Below are 3069 nucleotides of genomic sequence, written 5' to 3'. Positions count from 1 at the left end.
TTAAATGTTAAACCAAGTGTTTAAGTTGTACGGAATTACCATTATTTTTGCCAGTTGTCACACCTGTGGTTTGTGCCATTTTGCTAGTTTAATCCAAAGGTTTTATTTTTCGCCTATAGTTCTAAAAGAATTTCACTGTTGCCATTTTAGTCCACTGGATTAAGTTCATCCATTTTTTCTGTTAACGAGAAGGGTAGTTTAGTCATTTTATATGACCGAATTGTCCTTCTAGTTAACAGAATTACATGAAAAATGACCAAATTGCCCTTCTCGTTAACATAAAAAATAGATTAAGTTAACCTAGTAGACTAAAATGGTAACGGTGAAACCTTTTTGTACTCACAGACGAAAAATGAAAAATTTGAACTAAACTAGTAAAATAAACAAAACCAAGACTAAAATTGACATTTAATTCTACTAAAAATATATATAAGTCGTGTTAGCGTTTATTAATTAATTTAGCGGCTAAAAGATTGAGAGATTGACACCCCCTGAAAATACATATATTTTCTTTATTTAGTCCAACAAACATGTAGGACATTCGTTGGTTATCACGAAGTATACTTTTTTTGTATATACACCCAAATATATCATCACATCTCTTAGTAGACAAACAAGCCAACCCTGTTTCTACACACCTCACAAACATCATCAACAAAACTCCTCCCAAACCAAAACCAAACCTTTCAAATGTTTAACCCAACACAACTTACTAAACCTGAAACACTAAACCCTGAAACACTTAGTGTCATGGCGGCAAACTCACCTACAACCACTAGAAAAGAAGGCCAAGAACTCCTCCTAGGCCGATACGACCTCGGAAAACTCCTCGGCCAGGGCAGTTTCTCCAAAGTCTACCTGGCCCGCAACGTCAAAACCAACGAATTCGTCGCGATTAAAGTCATCGACAAGGAACAAATCATGAAAGGCGGGTTAATCTCCCACATCAAACGAGAAATCTCCATCCTCCGACGAGTTCGCCACCCGAACATCGTCCAACTCTTCGAAGTAATGGCAACCAAAACCAAAATATTCTTCGTCATGGAATACGTTAAAGGCGGCGAACTATTCAACAAAGTCGCTAAAGGCAGATTAAAAGAAGAAACCGCAAGAAACTATTTCCAACAACTCATTTCCGCAGTAGGGTTTTGTCACGCCCGTGGTGTGTTCCATCGAGATCTAAAACCCGAAAACATATTACTAGACGAAGATGGTAATCTAAAAGTATCTGATTTCGGGCTCAGCGCGATATCGGATCAACTTAGAGACGATGGTTTGTTTCACACGTTTTGCGGGACACCCGCATATGTTGCGCCCGAAGTTTTAGGGCGCAAAGGTTATGAAGCTGCTAAAGTTGATGTGTGGTCATGTGGGGTGATCTTATTTGTGTTAATGGCTGGTTATTTACCATTTAATGATCATAACGTTATGGTTATGTACAAAAAGATTTACAAAGGCGAGTTCCGGTGTCCGCGATGGTTTTCGCCCGAGTTAACCCGGTTTTTAAAACGTTTACTTGTTACAAACCCGGAAAAAAGAATAACCATACCCGAGATCATGGAAACCCGATGGTTTAAGAAGGGTTTTCAGCATATTAAATTTTACTTTGAAGATGATAAGTTGTTTAGTGTGAAAGATGGCGAGATTGAAGCGGATGAGATTGATTATTCGTCTGATTATTCGACAACAGATAGTGTGACCCGAAAGCGGGTCACAACCATCCCTAGACCCGCGAGTTTGAACGCATTTGATTTAATTTCGTTCTCTCGTGGGTTTAGTTTGTCTGGCCTGTTTGAGGACGGTAGTGAGGATACCCGGTTCGTGTCGGGTGCGTCAGTTTCGAACATTGTTTCGAAACTTGAGGAGATTGGTAAGATGGTTAGTTTTACTGTTCGGAAAAAGGGTTTCCGGGTGAGTTTGGAAGGGTCTAGGGAAGGTGTGAAAGGCCCGTTGACTATTGTGGTTGAGATATTTGAGTTGACACCGAGTTTGAGATTGGTGGAAGTTAAAAAGAAAGCTGGGGATAGAGTCGAATATGATGAGTTTTTTGATCGGGAACTGCTGCCGGAAATACGAACACTGATGTTGCCGGAGCCTGTAGCCGATGACCCTTCACATATGTTGTCGAATAGTGTTTAACCAAAAGACATCGGTTTTGGTTGCTTGACTACACCCAAAGGCCAAATTAAGGGCGGGTATATACACCGAGAGTGGACCAGGGTGACCTTTTAACTGGACTAGAATATGGCTAAATATTGTCGATTTGTAATATAAGTTTTGAGTTTGATTTTTTGTTTCTTCTTACGTAAAAAAGTTCAAAAATAATGTTTTACTCCTTGTGTTTTTATTGAAATTGTTAATATATATGTTTCTATGGAATTGATTCATTGGCTTTGTTCGTTTTTGGGTTGGTGTTAGTGTACCCACACTATGAGTAAGATATTATTTGATATATTTGTTTGCTATTTTTGTGTTATGATAGACCGTCTACTAATAGTAAATGAGAGGTCGTTTTTAAAGAAAACATGAAATGATGATCGAATGTGACTTGAAAACATCTAGTTGACAAGTAACTTTAGGCGATTTCGGTTGAAAGCAATTAGATATTAGAGTGTGTTTGGGATTAAGTTTGAAAATGACTTATCGACTTATTATCTTTTTAAAAAATAAGCCAATAAGTCACGAAGTCATTTCCAAAAGCCAGTCATTTCCAAAAGCCAACTGACTTATTCGCTCTAACAATTTAATAAGTCATTTCCAAACTCAATCCCAAACACCGCCAGTAAAACAATGTTTTCTTATCAACATTTTATTTTTCCCCATTAAGAGAGAAATGCCTCTATTTTGACCCCTATTTTTGTTGCATAACTTCATACTATTTCAAGGATATAACAATCTTCTTGTTCCTATTATACCTCATATTATTTCAAGGATATAATAATCTTCTTATTCTTATTATAAATATTTATTTTGTTTTCTTAAATTATGTATTCTTGAACCTTGCAAAAATAAAATAAACCTATATGAAATATCTATAATTTATTGAAGCTATCTATTTTTTTGTTTTTT

General features: G+C 36.8%; 1 protein-coding gene across 2 annotated transcripts; it reads left to right on the top strand.

Annotated features, from left to right (window-relative positions):
- Nucleotides 1-555: 555 nt before the first annotated feature.
- Nucleotides 556-2398, top strand: LOC110878836 (CBL-interacting serine/threonine-protein kinase 12). Of its 2 annotated transcripts, XM_035986119.1 has the most exons (2): nt 559-1622; nt 1773-2398. In XM_035986119.1, the coding sequence occupies exons 1-2, from the start codon at nt 691-693 to the stop codon at nt 2137-2139; spliced, it is 1299 nt and encodes a 432-aa protein (XP_035842012.1). In that variant the 5' UTR covers nt 559-690; the 3' UTR covers nt 2140-2398. The 2 variants fall into 2 exon arrangements, with proteins under 2 accessions (XP_021982906.1, XP_035842012.1); XM_022127214.2 differs by having other exon boundaries at nt 556-2398.
- The last annotated feature ends 671 nt before the right edge of the window (nt 2399-3069 follow it).

The sequence above is a fragment of the Helianthus annuus genome, chromosome 17 (assembly GCF_002127325.2).
Source record: "Helianthus annuus cultivar XRQ/B chromosome 17, HanXRQr2.0-SUNRISE, whole genome shotgun sequence".
In the NCBI taxonomy this organism is placed as follows: Eukaryota; Viridiplantae; Streptophyta; class Magnoliopsida; order Asterales; family Asteraceae; genus Helianthus; species Helianthus annuus.
This window is presented reverse-complemented; position numbering and strand designations above follow the sequence as displayed.

Coding starts and splice junctions, on each gene's coding strand:
- LOC110878836 (XM_022127214.2), top strand. CDS start 691: ATGTTTAACCCAACACAACTTACTAAACCTGAAACACTAAACCCTGAA.